The sequence below is a fragment of the Solanum verrucosum genome, unplaced genomic scaffold (assembly GCF_900185275.1).
Source record: "Solanum verrucosum unplaced genomic scaffold, falcon-dt-bn FXZP01000103.1, whole genome shotgun sequence".
NCBI lineage: Eukaryota > Viridiplantae > Streptophyta > Magnoliopsida > Solanales > Solanaceae > Solanum > Solanum verrucosum.
In genome coordinates, this window is record NW_026020048.1 from 8,151,965 (window position 1) to 8,173,305 (window position 21,341).

At 36.4% G+C, this 21,341-nt stretch overlaps 1 protein-coding gene across 1 annotated transcript; it reads right to left on the reverse strand.

The window, feature by feature from the left end:
- Nucleotides 1–632: 632 nt before the first annotated feature.
- LOC125822770 (protease Do-like 7) lies at nucleotides 633–21,341 on the reverse strand. The gene is made up of 24 exons (XM_049502226.1): nucleotides 20,861–21,341; nucleotides 20,673–20,743; nucleotides 19,647–19,781; nucleotides 19,054–19,112; nucleotides 18,229–18,265; nucleotides 17,557–17,682; nucleotides 16,406–16,495; nucleotides 15,456–15,521; nucleotides 15,321–15,377; nucleotides 15,169–15,234; nucleotides 14,642–14,749; nucleotides 13,382–13,462; nucleotides 12,399–12,448; nucleotides 12,041–12,206; nucleotides 10,771–11,271; nucleotides 8,047–8,229; nucleotides 7,866–7,971; nucleotides 5,262–5,432; nucleotides 5,082–5,161; nucleotides 4,751–4,978; nucleotides 3,949–4,164; nucleotides 3,646–3,803; nucleotides 3,068–3,179; nucleotides 633–1,126 (listed from the first exon to the last, which is right to left on the reverse strand). The coding sequence occupies exons 1-24, from the start codon at nucleotides 21,147–21,149 to the stop codon at nucleotides 950–952; spliced, it is 3,333 nt and encodes a 1,110-aa protein (XP_049358183.1). The 5' UTR covers nucleotides 21,150–21,341; the 3' UTR covers nucleotides 633–949.

Below are 21,341 nucleotides of genomic sequence, written 5' to 3' on the forward strand. Positions count from 1 at the left end.
CCTCCTTTTCCTTTTTGCCTTATATTTTAAGTATTTCATGAATGCACTGGCTGCTATATCTATAAATGCGTATAAGTTAAGCATGTAAGTATAAACAAGCAATAAACATATATATATTGAATTTAGAATCCAAATTAAGAAATTACTCAATTTAAAATTAATTAGAATGAGTAAAGGCCCTCATAGCAGCCCAGCATTTATGGTAAGAAACCATGCTGAAATAAAAAGAGGAAAAGCTCGAATGGTAATAAACTATAAAGAGCTAAATAAAAATTGCTTATTTGATGGATATTTTATCCCAAATAAAAATAATTTGATAAACCTTGCGAAAGGAAAAACATATTTTTCAAAATTTGACTGTAAAAGTGGATTTTGGCAAATAAAGCTAGCAGAAGACTCGGTACAGTTAACTGCATTCAGCACTCCTAATGGACATTATGAGTGGTTAGTCATGCATTTTGGGCTAAAAAATGCACCACAAATATTCCAAAGAAAAATGGATAAAATATTCTCTGATATATATATATATATCGATGGCGATTCAAATATCAATCCGCCCACAACTGACCAAAATTCTGGAGATGTCAGAAAGAAACAATACAACTCTAAAATATCATGCACTGGCATAAATAGGATCTAACACGGTCAGCTAAATTGACATAATAAATTCAGAAGAAAAGTGCTTTAATCCTATAGCTCTGGTGGCTAAAAGTAACCCCTAATTCATCGTTTACATCTTCAGATATACAATCATGTATAGCTCTAGAACCTATAACTATGTCTAAAATACTCCTAATTATTTCATCAGATAAATAGTAATTTACAACAAATAGGCAATGAAGCCAGAGATGATTTTGCATATATTGATGTTAACCAACAAACCCGGTGAACTTTCAACATGCTCTCCAATTATGCACTTCCACGGTAAATCTTAATCAGCCGAATCAATTCACAAAACACCAGAGTCCAAAGCTTTGATTGTTTTGCGTCGCCACATAGCAGTTTCCAGATCAAACCTCAACTCCCATGATGGCCAGTAGTGTAAATCCTGCTTCAATGTAAGTACTCGAGGCTTCCCATTCAGGTGGACTGTCCGTACCCGGACAAACTCTCCATGCTCTATTGTCTGTGAAAAGTTAATTAGGCATAAGAACAGGACAGTAACAAGATATCAAGTCAGAAACTTCAAGATCAGTAACAATCATTTTTGTAAGGTAATAGTATTGATATGTGCCAGCCAAAAAGCTCATGAAAGAGTTCATCTAAATTGTATGAGAGCATTACAGGGAGTGTAATGAAAGGAGAAAATCGAGCATGGTTTTCAGGTAGGGGTGATAAATGGCCATGTTGAGCTGGATTGGGAGAGGGGGGGTGCATAACCCAACCAACTTTACCCAATTTTTTTTTTAGGGTTTAAGCCTTTTTTAAGTAATTATCTCAATTTTGTCCAATATCATTTTGAATAAACCAATATAACTTCTGTTATTAAGGAGGACAAATATGAATACTTTTATACAAGAAAATATCCAAATTTACATGTTTCTATTGGAAACAAATTTAAAACACACCACTTTTACATTTTCGGGTCACTAATATTCCGGCTATTAGCATATCATCTCATACAAGTCCTTAATTCTGGAAAAGCTTCATCATGAAATAGGAAGCTTATTAGCTTGGTCAAAATGGTAATACAACGAATTTCACAAATAAAAATATTTCAGAACGAGATCTAGATTTAACCATGTATTTTTTTTGTTTTAAAATTATACTATGTTATATTTCATTCAAGATGTATTTTTAAAGCTTTTGGAAATATTGAAACTTATTGTGTGATTAACTTATGATTATTGTTTGCACTACATGACAAATGTGATGCCCTAATGCAGTGAAAATTGTACAACATCAAACTTATAAAATACACAGTGGTGAATGCAAAATAGAGATACCGGGATCATCTAAATCCAGTATTTCCATTGTAGAGCATAAATTTATCCATAAAAAATTGTTAAAATTGCCACAAATAGCAAGTCTGAACCCATAATTTTATTAATGCAATTAATTAAATACTACAAACTTTATAGGTTGAACCCACAAATTCAATATCCACATACGAAGATCATGGTACAAGAAAAGTGAAAACATAGAAAAAATCAAAGTAAATCTCACGCTCCGATTAAGGTAAATCTTAAAAATGAGTTTGAATTGGGCTAGTATTGGCATAAAAAGGAGATCCCCTTGAAAAAGGATTGTGTTGGGGGAGTTGAAAATCAAATCAATACAAAATTATCTTATCGCTAACTCATAACATTTTGGATAGGCCATCAACTTCTGGGCCATATTTGACACCCCTAGATTCAGGCTCGAGAATGTTTCTTTATATTTTTTGGTAACTAATCATTGTATTAATCATCAAGTGGCTTCAATTAAAGAATCATATAACCAAACAACAAACCGTATGAGTTATCTCAGATGTAAACAAAAAGACTAGAATATTTGTAGTAACCATATTGCACCAAGAACTAAGCAAGAATATAAGATTGTGTTCAAGATTAAGTACATTATCATTTTTCTCTTAAAATTCTAGTTCCTATCTTTCCAAATGCTCGAAATATGGAAGCAGGAATGGTATACCATTTGGAGATGATCAATAAGGATCTTATAGTCTGTTTGGTCAAATTTCTAAAATCAGCTTATTTTAAAAAGTGAGAAGCAGTTTGTGTTTGGCTAATCAAACACTTTTGAGCAGCAATTAGTGTTTGACCAAGCCTTTAAAAAGTGCTCCAAAAAGTATTTTCTCAAAAGTGCTTTCAGAAGTAGTACTTACGGACAGAAGTTACTTTTAAGCATCTCAAAAAATAGTTTCTGCTTCTCACTTTTGAAAAAAAAAAAAAAAAACAGTTTCTGCTTCTACTTAAAAACACTTTTTTTTCTCCTATAGCTTGGCCAAAGACCTTTACTTTTGAAAAAAACATTTTGGGCTTGGAGAAACTTGGCCAAACAGGCTGATATTCATAGCTCTTTCCATACACATAATGTATACAAAGCATCTCAAAATAACAAGTCATACCTTCGTGACGTCAACAAAAGCATCCAAAGAGGGAGTTGGTTTTCCATTGACTTCAACTATCCATTGAAGAGCATAAAGACCATACCGATGTACTGGACTTCCATGACACCACCTGAGAGTTACTTTAGGCGTTAATAATAGTGGCATATAGCTAATAGCCAACTCAACAAAAGATACTCAACTGCCCTCTCTTTCTTTTACATGAGATGCATTACAAATACATAATGAAAATTAGAAAGACTCAATCAGCCCTTCATCAGAACAAAGAGTCCCCTCAATGCCTGCTGATCAGTGATAACCCAGGAACAATTACAGCAAACTCTTTTTCTTGAAGTTAATAAATTATGACGAATCCAGTAAACGATTCCCACCATAATATTCCTTTTAAATTAAGTCTTGAAAAGGAGCAGTAAAGAAAAAATGTGTCTTAATTTGGATTTGATTCTTCCTTTTACAACAAATGCATACAGGAAACTTCTTTTCCTTTTTCCTTTATTTTGCTGCAATTTTCTCAAGAAACATGCTGCCAACTTTCTTGACTTCTAAAAAAAGCTTTCCACAGTCTAGCAATTACTCACCTTGCTACATATACTCCATGGCCTTCATCAGGAAGAAATCCAAGTGCACGTACTGCTGGATGAGGATCTTGGACGATACAACCACACCAACTTATTGCACGACTTGTTCCATTTCCATCCCTCACATCTGTTCCCACAAGCAGTTCAATTTCCTGGCCCTGAGAATTCATCAAATAACTTGGAAGAATTTAAGAGAATGAAGAACTAACTTAAGCAGGACATATGACAGTAGTAAAGTTCTTTTGGTCATATATGAGGAAAATGGGGAAGAAAATGTAAACGCGATTTGCCTCAGCAGCTCACCTGACGAAAGATTGTCAAGTTAAGTCTTCCATCGCTATCATTAGACCTGTCTAATGATTGGCATGCATGTTCGATGTCACGAAAGCATGTAACTGGCTCTTTATTAATTGCTAAGACCATATCGCCTTGTTCCAATAAATTTTCAGCTTTAGATCCAGCAAAGCAACCTTTAACTCGCAATACTTGGCGTCTCATGGGATCCTTCTTTACGAGGGCCTAGAAGGTATAATATGTATCAAGAAAAGGCTTACATCAGACACATGGTGCACCCATTTCAAACATCTTCTGCAGATTATCTAATTTGTTTTGTAAGCTCACCAGGCATAAAACCAAGTACTAATTATAAAACGGGAAGAAACAGGAACTTAAATAGTCTATATTTAAGAAACAAGAAACTAGGGAAAATAATTCGAGTAATCATAGATGCCCATGATCAATGATCAAGTTGCGGATCTCCCATCCAACCAAAATCCAAACATATAAGAAACTAGATTATCTTACCATTATATTATCGCCTAGATCTCTGCTACTAGATTATATTATCGCCTAGTTCTCTACTACTTGAGGATTGATATTAAAGCTTTAAAGAGAGTTTGAAACCTAATCTGACCAAAACAAGCCTAGGTTGTTGGAAAAAGATTTTTAAAAAAAACATCTAGTTTATAAATGTGTTTTCGCTAATGTCTTTTTAAATTAAAGACAATAAAAAGAAAAAATACACTCGGGATAAGATACGGATAGAAGGAAAAGCAAGAACAGGAAATGACAAACCAAACAGATATATCCAGAACTAGTAGTTTACCTGGATCCAAGTATCATTGAGTCCAAAACTTCGAGCTTTGGAAAGCAAAGTAGGGTAAAGTTCAACTTCCAATATTCTTAACCGAGGCATAGGTCTTTGCAAACCATTTATAAGACGAGGAGGTCCGTCGGCACCGGAAATAATCTTGCCAAGGACTTGGCTTATGGTATAAATTGGAATACCTCGGACAAATTGGTGATCTTCTGACGAACTACAACCATACTTGAGCTAAAAAACGGAAGAAGCAAAACCATTTAATTAATCAAAAAAGAAGTTCTAAAACTAGTTACATCCAATTAACAAGAGAGAAGCATCAGTTGGGAGTACAAACCTGCGTTGAAAAGCTTCCCCATAGAGCTTGAACCCTGCCACGCTCATCAGTCAGCACACCAGAAAATGTACTTCCAAAATCTGAAATGAGAATCGTATGGAATCAAAGAATGCCCAAAACAAATGCCAAAACTACTATAGAATTAGAGAATCAAGAAGGCCATAAGTGGGAGAGTGTTACCCGTGTCAAGCTCAATCACTTCCATGTTTGTTGCTCTGTAACGTGGACAATCAGCAGAACCAATATTCACAGCAGCAGATGGGTTGGTCACAACCGATTTTCTGGAAGTTGCCTGTAGACTTCTGCTCAATCCCACAAGATACACTGAATCTCCACGACGAAGAGCAGGATCTATTGGCAACAAAATTCAAAATTTAGACAAACATTAATAAAATTATTAACGGATAAGACAGCCATTTTCTGGAAGACATGATAACTAGAGCAAGTTAATTGAACCTACAAGGGTTCCACTTGCCACAATGGTAATTCAAAGATATACCATTCATCGGTAAACTTTAATTACATTGGAGCAGGGGCTTCATTTTTATATATTGTTCATATAGTCCATTAAGATTATAAAACAATCCCATATACATTTTCGGCAAGAGAATAATCAGTAAGGATTACGGAGTGGGAAACCATTTTTATAAACTCGGTTACAAGACCATTACCACAATACGATGTAAAAACAACAATATAGTGAATAAGAGGAGAAGACAGATAGTGCTAAAGCTGGATTATGTTCTGAAACAACAAAGTATATTATGATCAGAGCTGGATGTTCAAAACGCCATTCAATAGCTAGGAGCTTTTCTAAATGCTCCCGTGCAGGCATCTTCTGACAAAGGAGTACATCTAACAGCACACGAGAAGCAATTGGAATGGAAATTGATGAAGTAATAAGTGAATACGTGTCTATATTCATTGTACTAGAATAAGGAAAATCATATAGAAGTTTTATAGGATACTAAGGATATTAAGTCTTTACTTGTAGCATATTAACTTAATTTGAATAGGGATTGATTACCTTCAATATTTGTATACAGCCTTAGACTCCTATACTAGGACTCTAGGAGTGATAGGATCAGGAATGAAACTATCTAAGACAAAATGACAGTAGCCTCTCTGGTGGACAACATGAGGGAGGAGGGGCTGAGATGGCTCAGACGTGTGTAGAAAGATGAGCAGATGTCCCAGAGAGGAGGTGTGAGATGTTGGCCAAAGAAGTCTCGGGGAAAGGTGATTAGACAGGGCATGGCTCACTTCCAACAAACTGAGGACATGACCCTGGGAAAACAGGAAGGTCGAGGCTAATGATAAATGTTAAGTAGGTTGAGCTTTGTCTAGTTCCCTTATCAGTATTGTAACTATTACTCTCATACTATCTTATTCTTTGATTATATTATTACATGTTGTTTCCTTTGCTTCAGCTATCGTATTATTTGTCATTGCTACTGTTCTCATCTTCATTGTTTTCAGCATGGTTTCTTCGCTATTGTGTTTGTTTCACATACTTATTTTTTTATATGCTTAACTTGAGCCAAGGGTCTATCGGAAACAGACTCTCTACTAGTGTTGTGAAAGGCAATCGCCAATGGCAAGAGGCGAGGTGACCCTTTATCGCCCTCTAGCTTTGTGGCGAGGCGATCTTCAAAAGGTGATGTCATGGCAAGAAAGGCATCACCTTTTGTATTTTCTTTTCAAAAAAAGGCAATCAATTTAGGGTTTTAAAAGTTCTAAGGTTTTTAGGGCTTTCTTTCCAAATTTGCACGATTGCACTCTTAGACTCCAACTACGACTCCAACTAGTCGACTCGACTAGACTTCTCCGGTGACCGGCAAGACTTTTCCGACGACTCCAAAGTCCAACCAATACGTATATCTTCTTTTCTTCTTCCACTGTTTCTTTTACTTTCTTCTTCAAACTTCATAGTTACTTCTACCTCTGTTTTTTTCTCACTGTTTTGACTTTTGTTCTGTTTTTTTCTCATTCAAGTTCTAGACTTTTGGTATGTACTATCTATTTTCAGTTTTCAAATTGAAATATTCACTAATATGTTGTTGCGATTGAGATTTTGATTATTTATACATGCAAGTGAATATTTTAATTTTTTGGTATTAACAGGCGCTGCACTACAAAAAGGCGAGCGCCTCGGCCCTCGCCTCGCGGCGAGACAGACCCTTGTCGCCTTTGGCCGTCCAAAACAATGCTCTCTACTTACTTCAAGGTAAAGGATAAGGCTTTCACACACCACCCTCACCAGACCTCACTTGTGGTGCAACAATACTCCTTAGACTAAAAACAGGTGCCCCTTGTCTCCAAACAATCATTCAGGCGCCATACCTCTCTTTAGGATCATTTAAGCATTATTCATATTTCCAGTGACTAGAAATCGACTACCAACTCCCTCCTCTACACTTCTGATTTATTGTCATTGTTCTGCCAATTCAAGTTACACCGATGATGTTCTAAAAATCAGCAGTACTAAATATCTTTGTGATGATTGAAAATAGATTCATTTCCATGTATAATGCAAGAAGCACTTTCTTTTTTATCATGCCCAGCAACTTCAACCGGAAGGAATTCAAGGACCGTTTTCCTGTTTGGTGATTGTGCACTAGTGAGATTTTAGTGTCAGCTTTCTACGTTTTCAAAATAAACAAATTGTTTCAGCACTTTAGTTTTGAAGGAGACATGTTTTAGTAGCAAGTTAATATGTCTACTTTTGTGGTGAACTACAAAAAAGACAAGCATAAAGAATCAAGAGAGGAAGTTCCCACTTACCAGGAAGCAGTTCAGCAGCACGAACAGCAGAAGCAGCAGCAGTTCCTAGAGCAGAAGGATCATATGCAACCAGAGCAAAATTATGGACAGGGTGGAGGAAAACTACCTGAAAATATTACCGACCTCCTCAATAAAGTTTTTTATCATAGCAGGTATAAGTGTTAACAACAATAGTTATTACCTCTCCAGGAATCTCAATAGGAAAAGCAGCAAAAGATAGCATTATATCAGAAACTGATACTGCAACAGTGTTTTTGTCAACTGCAACCAAGCCCATGTTGTGGGAATGGTATACGATAGCACCAGTTCCAAAAAAATGCTGTGAGTGAACTCCATCAAGCATGCATAACGATGGTACATGGACCTGCAATTCCGAATAATGAGAGGCACACCAAATTCAGATAATGGAGATAGGAATAACCACAGAACCATACATGTCTAGACATACCTTTCAAGTCTCAACTGCAACAATTAGTATGATTTTTCATATTACATATTTACGAGGAGAACAAACAACAATCTTAACCAGCAGTTTGTAACATTATTCAGCATTTTCTATGTTCTACAACAGGGTAAAAGAAAGAAACAAAACGAATGATTAAGATTTGGACCTACAAAACAAACAATGACTGCGATAGATTCAGATCTTCACTAAGTGCAAACAATACGATAGGTGGCCAATCTCTAAGTTAATAAAGTACTCCCTCCTTCCCATTTTATGTGAGGTAGTTTGACTCGACACGGAGTTTAAGAAAGAATGGAAGACTTTTAAAACTTGTGGTCCAAAATGAATGATAGAAATTTGTGTGGCCGTAAATCATTTCATTAAGGGTAAAATAGACATTTTATAGTGAAATTGTTACTTAATATGAAAATGTGTCATTCTTTTTGGGACTGACTAAAAAGGAAAGTAAGTCATATAAATTGGGACAGAGGGAGTAACTTGTTAAGATGTCCCACATCGGTAGAGGGATGGGAATTTGGCCTCCTTTTATGGACTTGGACAAACCTCCCCTCATGAGCTAGCATTTGGGGTTGAGTTAGGCTCAAGTGTCATATCTTTACATGATATCAAAGCAAGGCCATCTCACCCAATGTTTGGGCCCAAAATAATCAAAAAATTGCCCAAAATTACCCACGCACCACATGCTAAGCATTGGGCGTGAGGTGGGGTGTTAAAGCAAAAAGTCTCACATTGGTGGTTAATAAGGGTGGAGTCCTTATAAGGCTTGGGCAATCCTCCTCCCTTTGAGCTAGCTTTTGGGGTGTAAGTTAGGCCTAAGTCCTAATTTAAGAGTCAGGCCCATCCCAATTTGTTGTTCACCGATGATGGGCCCCCATTTAGAAGTGTTCACGCTCCAGTTGAGGTCTGGGCGTGCGGGGGATTGTTAAGATGTCCCACATCGGTAGAGGGATGGGAATTTGGTATTCTTATATGGATTTGGACAAACCTCCCCTCATGAGTTAGCTTTTGGGGTTGAGTTAGACCCAGGTGTCATATCTTTACATAACTAAACATTCTAGCATCATATATATTTGATATCTTCAGGTATCCTGAAAATTATCTATTAGATTTTCCTTTTTAAAGTACAATGAATCTAGACATGTATGAATTCACACACATATTATCTTTGATATTCTCACACAACCTATTGAATAATTTTGTCCAAAGAAGGATCCCACCAAAAGGAGACATTCCCTACCAAGAAAAAAGGTGGCATACCCTATACACATACATTGCACTTACCTAAGTTGTGCGGACTCTTCATTTTTGTTGCCGCACCCGTGTCAACATGAAACGGGTGCGGATGCGGGATACGTGTGGGATTTGGTCAACCCACATTAGATACTTTGACCAGAGTCCATGGACTAATTTAGGGGAAATTTGAGATTTTGATAAAACAAACGAGGAATGGCATACCTTCAATATTATAGTCTTTTTTGTCTCTTTTTTAGCTTTTCCTCTTGGTCAATATTCGTTGTTTCATGTTTCAAGCCAGAGTTGGTGGAAGGTCTTGAATGACTTTCTTTGTCTTTTTTGAGGGGAAGAACCAAAGAGCTTGAAAGAAGAATTTGAGGGTCTTGGGAAAGACAACCTAGAAGATCTTTCATAATTTAGAATATCTTTATAGCTTAATTTTATAATTTTCAATTTTTAACCGAATCCCAGCACCCATATCCATATCTGGATCCGTAACCCCGAATCTTAAAATTTAGATTTTGCCGAATCTGACCCTCGGATACCCGCATCCGAGTCCGAGCAACTTAGGCACTTACTATTGTGCTTAGAATGATAAAATCTTCTCTCTTTTTGATGAAGTGATTGTTAAATAACTGGCATCAAGAAGATGCTGAAAACAGTACAAAGAAACTAGGGGAAGCTCCTAGAAACAAAAAACATACAGAGAGAGCATTGAACCATTTTCTCTTTTTCTTTGAAAAGTACTTAGATGATAGAATCTACCCCCAATTAACCACGGAGAGAAAAGGATTTGGTTTGCAAAAAAGTTGTGCATACATTACAATATTGAGATTGTTATAAGATATAGCGCACGAGTAAATCTGAATTTTCTTTCAGATGTTTGATTCATCATTATCAGAAACTGAATGAGTAATCAAAATCTTTGGGTATTACACGTTTATTGCTATTGCATGTGGATCAGATAAAAATAATACACCCTTACAGCATTACTACGGCGGAGACTGAATATGCAGAAGCAAAAAGAAAGGAACCAAACAACTGATAATCAAAGCATGGTTTAATGAAAGGGGTTATTTCTAAATACTGGTAACTCAATAACCCCTATAGACCAATGTTTATTATGTGAAACTGCTTAGGAAATAAGATCCCACTTCAGTAATGCAAGTAACACAAGAAACAAGCATAGGTGAAAACTAAAGTTACCTCGAACATAACAAGGGTAGGCTCTATTGCACGCTCAGCAACAGAGGCATTATTGGCCACAGGAGCAGCACCTTGATCCTCCACGGCCCCAGAGTCATCAAACCTTTCCTCTCTATGTCCATTTAAAGAGCGGCCAATTATTACATCACCAACCGCAGATAAGTTTTCTTCCACCCTCCGTTTCTTAGTTCCAGCATCAGAATCATCCTGATTGTTTAGTCCCACTGTAACATTATCACAACTAATCTCCGTACTGGTAACTCCATCCATTGATTCTTGGCTGACTTGTTGAGGCCTAAGATCCATTGCACTAACCTCAGTAGCACAAGAAGAAACACTATGATTTGACAAATCTTGTTTGCCTGGATGAATGCCAGAGAATAGAAGTGGAGACTCAGGTGGCAAGGCAAGTTTCACAGTCCATAAACCAGAGCTGTCATCGCGTTTATATATCTGAGGAGGTGCATACCATTCATGGCGGTCAATTGTGACCAGTACAGACTGCAGCAAAAACAAGTTTCTATGAGAAGGCCTTGGTACAAAGAGATGATAAAAGCGCCAAAGACTATTCTATATCTACCAACAAGAAGAGTCAAATTAACATCCATAATATCTGCAAAAACTACACACTTTTCATTCTTTGGGGATTCTTTTTGTGAATATATGTTTCTGACTACTACACCTTCACAACTCATTGTGTTACTAGGCCTGACGTTCAAATGGTTAACTACACTAGAAGACTAAATCACAAGACTGACAATGTTACATGCAGGTGAAATTTGTGATCATCTATATCATACACCACATCAAACATACAATTCTTCTGATAAAATCAAAAACCATTAAGATAAATCCTAAAATCGATACACAGATTCAAGTTTTCTTGCCATGATCCCAAACTTTGGGTGACAACAAAAGTTGACATGTTATTAAATTTTCCTTCTGATTTGACGCCGCTCTCAAAACAAGATAAACTCCTGCTCTGAGACATAAGTAGTAGCCGACTGTAGATCCACTAGGATCCATAGTTTTTTACCGTGGTTTACGCAGAAATAGTAAAGCCAACAGAAGTCGGTATTTGTGAATCTGTATACCAATTTAGAAGTAGATGGAAAAAAATCATCATGATTTGCCAATAAACAGGAGGAAATGGCAGTTGAGAGCAAGAACTACAGATACAGGTGAATAAAAAGAGGAAACAATTGTTTTCTGGAAGATATCAAAGCACGTGTACAGAAAATCAACATAAGAAAAGAGGCACTACTAATACCTTTTTCCGGTGACGATCATTGTAGCTTATATACTCCAATGGTACTCTTGCACTCCTAGACAACTTGGATAAAGCAGAAATTAATTCTTCAAGGGTTGATATATCTTCCCCAGCAAATTTTTTAATGATGGCATGGCGAGGAACTCCTGCTCTAAATAGCATATATCTACAATACCAAAGAAGTTTATAACTGTCAAACATTCTTTTTCCAGTAAAATACTCCTAAAGATAGCATCAATGGAATTTTTTACTTAAACCAGAAACATTTTCGAATACAAACTGTTAGTTAAAGCAAAATAACATAAGTCAATGACTGCAGCACAGCAATTATCTAAACAAGGAAAGAAGATGTACAGACCCTGTTTCTGCCACGTAGACAAGACCACAGTGAAAGCGGAAATTTCGAGCCTGCATTAAGAGAGGAGGAGAGAGAGAGAATAAAGCAGAAACGTGAGCTTCAATCATACTCAACAGATAAGAGACAAAATATCAATGAGTCGAATGTGCAAAAGAAGGGTCTTCACTTAAAAGTTCAAATACAAACTACATGACTAAAACTGCAGTACAGGGAAAACCTCTTTATGCGGGAAGACAACCAGAATTCTATCCCTCATAAAGTATCGGCACTGATATGGAAAGATGGGAAAAAAGTATTTCCTCGCACAGGAATTGCAAGTTGAGCAACAAGACATTTATAAAAAATCTTAACTAGCTAAAAAGTAACCAAAAAAGTTTGCTTGGAGAAGTTTGAGAACTATTTAAACGAAATTGTCAACCAAAAGAACCTAACAGATTGCAAAAGCCCTGAACCATCAAAGTCAAATGGTACTCTAGGCACGTGTTACTTTTCAACTATCAGACGCCTGACTACAAGCACCCAGGCATAACATGTACATACCAAAAAAAAAAAATGGTTGCTTCTATTGTGCCTACATTCAAACCCGCTTGTTAAGCTCATATAAGCAGCAAAACTAAAGACAACCATAAAAGCATGGATGAAACAGATAAAATCCACTTTCCAGTTCTACACATATAGTCGCATTGTCTTCCAGAAAGAGAACATTTGAGTATGAACAATTGGCGTGGTCAACAATATCTCACATGACCAGAAGCAGACTGCTAAATTTCTTTCTCAAACAAACCTATTAGCAAGATAAATAGGGGAAAAGTCACAAAACATAGCATCTTAACACCAATTCTTCCCTACTGACTGGTTATAAGTTCATTTGACAAAGGAATGAGTATAATGATTAGAACTCATTTTAGAAGGATTAACAGATAACCAATGTTGCTAAATACACATTAAAAATTGTACGGCACTAGTGGAAGAATCTTGCAAACCTGTTGATAAGAAAGGGGATGAATAACTGCACCACTGACTTCCAAGAAGCGGTCAGGAGTAATTGAATGCAAATCCTGAACCTGAAGGATACACGAGCAGATGAGTCATATTGACAGCTTTAACCCCTTTCTTCTAATAAAATTTAGTTACTCCTTGAAGAAATGGGCACTACAGTTCTCAAATAGAAAACCGCTCGGCAATTACACTGAAAGAGAGAATCGAAATTGATCAAAGATTTCTAAAACCAAACGAAAAGGGAACGAATAAATCATGGATCAACTAGGACCTCCACCATAGCTAAAAGATAATATGCCACTTTGCAACTGAATTTTGTGACAAAGCAAAATTACCACAGGTAAGGTTAAGCGGGACCACATCAATTATGAGTGGGCAAGCTTTTGTATCTTCTTCATTTACCATTACTATTTACAAGTTCTTTCCTACTGGTAGTATGGACAAATATGACAAAATAACAAAAGAAGAACAAAATCAGAAACAATACCTATAGGTATAATTCGGACTGTTATTGCTGCTCTGGGCTATTGGTAACTCATCTGTCCACAATGTCTAGAAAAATTGGACTCTAGATAAGCATTGGTAACTCACTCACTAGCAGACAATTCATTCATCATATTTTACAATTATCCCGTGTATTCTCAAGGATAGGAAATGTGATCGGCCATTTCGATAAGCAACAAATATCACAATAATTATGATTCAACGAGATTGTTAGAATCCTAGGAATATTCTATAGCATGTGTAAATATAGTAAGTAGCTTGATTTACGCCTAGATTTACTCTAGCATGATTTGTATTGATTAGGTATTGATTTCCTTTCCTTTTTAGGACATGTCTACTTAGCTATTGAAACCCCAATAGCTTGTGGGAATAATCAAGTTGAGTTCTCTCTCAAACTCTTGTCTTCTCTTCCATTTAAATCACAAATTTGTTGACCGAGATCTCGCCTACATTAAGCATCATACAAGTTTTTGTTTGGTTTGATAAGGTAAAGGTTTATTAACAGAGTACCAAGAGTTATAAAAGACTGCTGGGAATATCCATGCAGTCAATGACAACATCTCCCTAGCAAGCATCATAGAAGTATATAGGCACCTGAATGAATTAACAAATCATGCTAAAACCAACCCAAAGGCTAATTGAGATGAACCAAAATCCTAATCATTTTGACAACTATGCTGTAAGAATATAACCTTCTATTTTAGAAATCATAGAAATTTCAACATTCAAGGAACACTCACCAATAGTTCCACTGTCATAGGGGTTCCACCCCTTTCTATTTGAAGCTCAACTTTCTGCCCAACACTGTCATCAAGTAAAGTCTCCATCTTCAGGAACTGAGTAATCACCTGAATGAAGCTTATGGAAGGAAATCAGTTCTACGAACCATCAAATGAATGATTTTCCAATTATATAAAGAAGCAATTGCCAGCAATGTTAAGTTTATGTATTCATCTTGGTCTGAGGAAAAAATTGGAGAACTAGAACTATCTTTTGCCCATGTAACACACTGTCAAGAGGAAGGATAGATAAGTGCATGACTTTGTTAAATTAGGCCCCTCATTCAGCCTGGTCCAATGGTTGGTTCTTGAAAATTGAAGTAGTTCTGCAGAATCTAGATGCAGTGATAGAGGAAAAGAGAGCGAACGATATGAGCCAAACAGATGTATTTAATCAAAGTTCCAATAAGTAATGCAGAGAATCAGAGCACAATGAGGACATCAAAACCATCAATATAAGTTCCCTACAACAACAAAGCCAGACTAACCTCCCCATTCATACGAACAAGCACATCACCAGGCTCCAAATGATTGTGAGCTGGGCCACCAGGTACCTGCAACAATAACAGAGAAAAAATTAAGTGTTGATACATAGAAGTATAGTACACTGTGTCAGGACACTCGAAAGAAGTGCACTTACCACAGAATCAACGACAAGCATTCCAGTCTCACTGGGTGGAGAGGAATTGCGCACCAACTATTCAAGTAAAACTTCAAAAGATTATGTATCATTATATTAGTAATAGAGCTTGTAACAATATATTTTAGTGCTTACCTGCTCTGTGGCACTAAGGAGGCCAAGCCGGCGAGTTTCATCATATCCTTTGTGGAGAAAAGTTACCTATATGAAAAACATATATACCATTAACCAAGTATACTTGTGAAATTATGTGTTCCCTAACTTGACCTATCCTGTTTTCTCTTTGATTTGAAATGGCATGCTCCATAATACACGTATTAATGTCTGTTTTGGGGGTTAAAGAAGCTTGTGCAAAAGAAGATATATATGAGATTAGAGAGAAGTTCCTCATCTCTCTTAGACCTTCTGTCTCTTATAAACTACTGTAGTTTTATATTCGAGTAAGCTACATGTCTCATGGATGCAGATGCAGAATAGCGGTCAGCCAAAGAGAAAGACTAACTCATAAAGGCCTCACGAACCTTTACAGAATAAAACCCATTAAGATCATCTCAGAGGACTCATGTACAATTTATCATGCAAACACAATCTAATGTACTACCATCCACCATGATGGACAATCTGGAAGGGAAGGAATTCTAGGTGTTTTGAGAATGTTGAGAATGGAGTGCAGAAGAACAAGTTGAACTTCATCTAGCTTTTGTGTTTTTGGAATAATCAGATTTACTCAAATGATACTGTTCAGTCTTTTTCAGGTGACAAAGGAACCTGCAGCCTCTACCCTTTGGGTGCGCACATGGTAAAACCTCAATCATGTGCAATAGCTCAATCAAATGATATTGTTTCTATTATTGATGATGTTTTAGATTCAATCTACAGTAGAACTTGAGAGTCCTTATGTAAATAGAGTTTCAGTACATGATTCATTTGATATATAGATACAGCTACCAGTTTCAAAAAAGAAAAAATAGATAGTGTCTCACAATAAACAAAATTGAAAGAGCGATCATTCACAGAAGCAATCACTTCACAGGGAAACAAAGTTTAAAAAGGTACTGTAATGGAGAGAAGCAGAGCTAACAAACCTGAAGCGTACCACGATGAATAGTAACAGCCTCCCATTTATTTGTGGTAAGATCCAATCCTTCCTGTAAGAATTCCAGTGCCCTGACAACCTATAAACACAATAATAATTATACAAGTGTTTGTGGTTTTTGTTCTCAGGAGTTAACCATGTTTTTATGTATGTAATTTGCATCTCCTTGATGCCTTTCAAATACAACATCTTACTTCATAAAAAAAAATTATACAAGTGTTTGTGTGTCCGTTAATTAATACTAATTGATTTCCTTAATAACAGAGAAAGTTCAGACCTTAACCAGCAATACGGGTTTGGGGGCAAAAGATTCCGGGAAACAGAAAATGTTCAATGCCAGCAAATAAGGAACCAACATGACTCATCAAGGCAGTTAAAGATTTGAGAAGGAAAGACACAATCAACATAAACCCTTCACTAGGAAAATAAGATAGACAAACACACAGAATATGGAAAGCTTGTGACCATCTGTACTCCCATTTTTTGTAAGAAGCTAATCATAAAAGGAAAAAGACTATTATCACATAGTAATTGCATATAGAATAGGCCATAAAATAGAGTGAAGTCATGCAAAAAGAAACTTAAGGTTTCAAATTCCCTCAAAGATATCAACCTACTTCAAGGATGACAAATGAGTAATAGCAGGAAAGAACCATAATAGGAAAAAGAAATAAAATTTTCAGTGATTCAATGAAATAAAAAAGTTGGATCCTATAACCCATAAGAGTACAAAGAGACAAAAAATGTTATGGAGATACATACATGCGACCCTGCATATCAGGGACAAGTGCACATTGACAACAGAAAACCCAGAAGAAGGAAAAGTTAAAAAAACTGATCAAATAAATGATATAGTTTCCAATATAAAAGACTTAGGAACAGGCAGAAAATAAATCAACATGAAAATAACCAATTCCAGAGAAATATAAAATATTTACTGTTTGCCCATTCAAGAAGTCAATAAAGACTTTTGCAATGCTATAGTGTTGTTGGAAAACAATAGTCTCTGACAATACTTCTCACTAGTTAAGGTAAGAAAATTCAAGTTTAACTAAGGGTCAACTGTCAAATGCACACTTCCCACAGTTCAGAAATAGAGCATAGAGAGGTCTTTAACAAAGAGAAGATCAAAGAATGTACTCGTTCTAATGGCAAGAAAAATGCAGAAGCACTTGATGACTTGCTTCCAGCATTCAAAGCGACAGCTTTCCCTTGCCAATTTATTACAGGGGAGCCACTTGAACCACCTTTCGTCCCAGAAGCAGCCTGTTGGCAAAGAACACAAAAGTAATTCAATAACTATAGTCCTGAAAAGTTGGGGTAGAAGTGTGTTGATGACCTAAAATAAATAACCTTCTATTTCCCTCTATAACAGCTTTTAGCATATAGATGAGGTGGATTCACAGAGTAGAGGGAACATTTTTATTTATTTTCTATCTACCCCCCCCCCCCCAAAAAAAAGGTTATCCTTCAGCTATCCTCGTGTATTTGAGTATAAATTTCCACTGGTCCCTATAACATCCTAGCCATCATGCATTGTGTCGCCTGTCTACATTGATTCAAGAAGGTTTATCTTCCTATTAGCGACCACTAGTCTATGAATAACTTTTGTATTCGAACCCCCTTCTTACAGACATGGTATCATAGATTTTTGTCCGTGCATGCTCCTTTAGTGTTCTAAGCCATTTCTTCTTGGCAAGTTACATGTTTGTCATATATATGATATAGTGCACTCTGAACAAACAAATGGAGCTAATTTATCAATTATGAGGGCTAAAAAGCTCAAAATTTTCTATTACAGAATACACTTACTTGCATGTAGAATGTGTTGAAGTCATTGTATCCATCCCTGCACCAAAAATTGGAGTTATCAAAAGGAATACATTGTGCTACCAAACATTTGCAATACAAAAAACAAAGTGGATTGCAGCACAAACACCACGGAGATGATTTCATCAGAAAATCATACAGAGGAGATTCACCATAACACTAAAAACATGACTTCCTATACAAATGAAAAATGATAAGTTCATAGTTTTGTTATTTTAATTTAAAACAAGATCTTTTTTTATGACGTTAAAACAAGATCATTTTAACATCCTGAAGCTTTAATTAGCTCATTGTATTTGGACAGTAAGGAAGTTCCCGACATGCAATAACACAAGCAACAGTCTACATTACATTGATTTTGAGGTAGGGCAATGCTAATGTGACATAATCATTGCACCCAAAACCAATAAGAGGAAAAGCAACACCTTAAAACAGCAGCAGGCAACAATTTGTGCTTAGCACTCAAATATGTAAGAATTTAATGCTAATAATCAGCCTCATCACATATAAGAACTAAAAAGCTCATCAATAGGAAAATCTTTCCAATTGGCTGCACAAAGCAAAACCCACTCTGATGAAAGAGATAGTAGACCATCAAAAAGCAGCACAGTATGTATACAGAAGCATGTTTATAAGGTCTTTTGGGTTATAAAGAAAAAATGCTGAAAGAATGTCAAACACTTAATGAGATTCTTATGGCCATATCATTAAGGGGAATACATGAAATCTCCAGGGTGACTGAACATTTTAGGTAGACCATGACGACAACAACAACAATTACAACATTTTAGGTAGACCACGACATACTTTTTATAATGCGGAGCATCTCTGTCAAGTCGAGCAAGGGTTCCAGCTAAAATAGACACCTGCATAAATCCAGATTAAAGCAAAAAGAAATAGGATATGAAAATTTCTTAAGAAAATATAGCCCCTCAAAAACAATCAAAAGGATGCAACGAAAGGAAAGACAGAGCCATATGTCAGCATTCAACAATCAAAAGCATAGTTTACAAGCAGATTACACATCAAAGAGTTATGCATCCCCTCTACACGTTTTAAGTGATATCAGGCCTCCAAAGTTTTTCTCGAGTCATAATGCCTCCATCATGGGCATTTTTCGACAGGTACGCCACCTCCATCAAAGTTACTAAGAGTCGGAACACTCATTCCAGAAAGTTCTAACCCATTTACTGATTCTTTGAAGATGCTATAACGAGTAGGCAAAGTTTCATTTCATTCCCTTCTGATCAATTACAGGAAACATTAGTCATAATGTGACTGAATATGACAAGTTCAGTAGAATAATAATGTAAAAAGGTCCTTTCATGTAAAAAGTATTCCGCTTGGATACATCATTCATAAAGCAAGGTAGGGCAATGAATAAAACCTCATCCACATACCTTCTCTCCACTGTCATTACCAACAACCCTGATTTCTAGTCCTACACAAGCATCCTCCGGAGCAAGGGGAATCTCTTCATAGCTCAAAAATTGTATTGCAGCAGGATCATAACGGAAGAATCCGAAGTCATGAACCTAAAAGGCGATCAATAAGTTTCACTCATGACAAAATAAATAAGTATGGAATATGATTGTCAAGTATGCTTCAGCAATTCTCAATGTCCCTATAAACCTATGTATAACAACAAATAGGAGTCAACACAGACATATTTCTTCTGCGTCATTTTGTATGGTACACTTAACTTCTAGTTTTTTTCATAAAGAATGACACATTTTTTATATTTGAAAACTCTTAACTTTTAAACTTTCCATGTTACCCTTAATGGCATGTGCTTATAGTCATAAAAATTGTCAAGGCATGTAAAAGGCTATAAGTTCTAACGGTAACTTTGGTATGTGGTAAAAGTTGTTCTTTCTTCTGTGTCCAGTCAAATATTGCCTAATAAAATGAAAATGCAGGAGTATCACTAAGTGTTTCTATTTGTTATGGAGACCTTTAGTATACTACTGGATTGGGTAGTGGAAGGAGGAGTTATGACTTATCATTTGTTAAACAGATATGGCTATGGGTGTGAGTACCTGAAATAGGCACGAATAAAGTGTCCGAGCCATCGTTGCTTTCATAAAATTTCAAGGGACCCGAATAAAAGTAAAGGAGTGAATGCTTTGATCCAACTAAAAAATATACACAGACAATTACTCAGAATTGTTGAAAATTAACTCATTTTCAATTAACAAGGTGAATTCAATCCATTGTTATTTTAAAATGTGTAATAACTAACATCTAAGTTTAAAATCTAAATAATTCAATAACTGGCATCTTGAAAAATGTGTAAGTTGTACACAGTTATTTTGTTAGTGAAAGTATTGAGAAACATCTCAAAAATGAGAAGACTTGCATTATAAATTCAGACGAGGAATACAAAACTGAAAAGATAGCAAAGACGAGCTTGAAAATGAACTCACAGGGTCTCTATAAATGGGATAGATTGGTATCTCTTCACGGTTCACAAACATAGCTTCAGCCACCACGGGTCCTAGGAAGCAAATAAACAATCAGCACTTCCATCCGACAAAGAACTGAACTTGAAAAGATATATTTTTAATTTGCCGACTTTTTAAGTTACTAAAAACAAATTAATGCTTGTTATCACCAGGTTTTACAACATGTCGATTTGTAAGAATAATCCCGCGACGCTTATCAACGACGAAGCCCGTAGCATAACTTGCACCAGCAGCCTCGGTGTCAAATGCTCGGCAAGCATTGGTCCGGAGAACGACGACGGCGGGAACCACCATGTCAAGAGCCTTTCGCCAATCTTCTGTGGTAGCGAGACTCTCCTTGAACGGAGGATCTATATCCATAGACAATTCCTCCTTCATTATACTCGATTCTGGTCCCAATGCTTCCTCGGATCCTAACCTCTCCAGGGAATCGCCCATTTCGAAACCCTAATTTCCCTCTCGGAATATCAATGACGCAAAGACGAAGTTCGAAAATGCTACTTATGATGCAAAGATATGTTGCCGACTCCGATGGAAGGGGAGAGAATATTCCGGCGAGAATGAAGGATGTTGTTCTCAACGAGTATTAGAAGATCGGCGGCGAGTGCGTAGTTGAATTGGCGCTGACAA